Source organism: Nannochloropsis gaditana (genome assembly GCF_000240725.1).
Source record: "Nannochloropsis gaditana CCMP526 unplaced genomic scaffold scaffold1251, whole genome shotgun sequence".
NCBI lineage: Eukaryota > Eustigmatophyceae > Eustigmatales > Monodopsidaceae > Microchloropsis > Microchloropsis gaditana.
The window spans coordinates 1-304 of record NW_005802702.1 but is presented as its reverse complement, the minus strand read 5'-3'; the positions used below and the strand labels follow the sequence as shown (position 1 = coordinate 304).

The following is a 304-nucleotide window of genomic DNA, read 5'->3' as shown; positions in this document are numbered from 1 at the left end:
GAAAATCGTAAAATGGTGCATATCACCGGCACGAGGGCAGCGCGTTCGCTTCCTGCCTCTGGCGGGGACCGGAGGTAGCGATAGACCGCATTTTTTAAATACGTCAATCGATCTTGTGCCTCCTTCCCACCGCGCTCCGAAAGCTCCCACTCCCGGGCTGCCGCCCGCCCTTGTGCGTCCATGTCCTGCATCGCCTCTTCCCGCTCTCGGATCCGGACCTGGAGCCCTTGGACCTGTTGCTTGAGCCGCTTCACTTCCTCGTCCCGCCGGGATTGCACGCGTGCCGCCTGAATGAAGGCCTCCT

General features: G+C 61.5%; 1 protein-coding gene across 1 annotated transcript; it reads right to left on the bottom strand.

Annotated features, from left to right (window-relative positions):
* Positions 1 to 26: 26 nt before the first annotated feature.
* Positions 27 to 191, bottom strand: NGA_0721100 (uncharacterized protein; the record flags this gene model as incomplete). The annotated part of the gene is made up of 1 exon (XM_005852424.1): positions 27 to 191. A coding segment is annotated over one exon (165 nt), but the record flags the coding sequence as incomplete, so codon positions are not given.
* Positions 192 to 304: the final 113 nt, after the last annotated feature.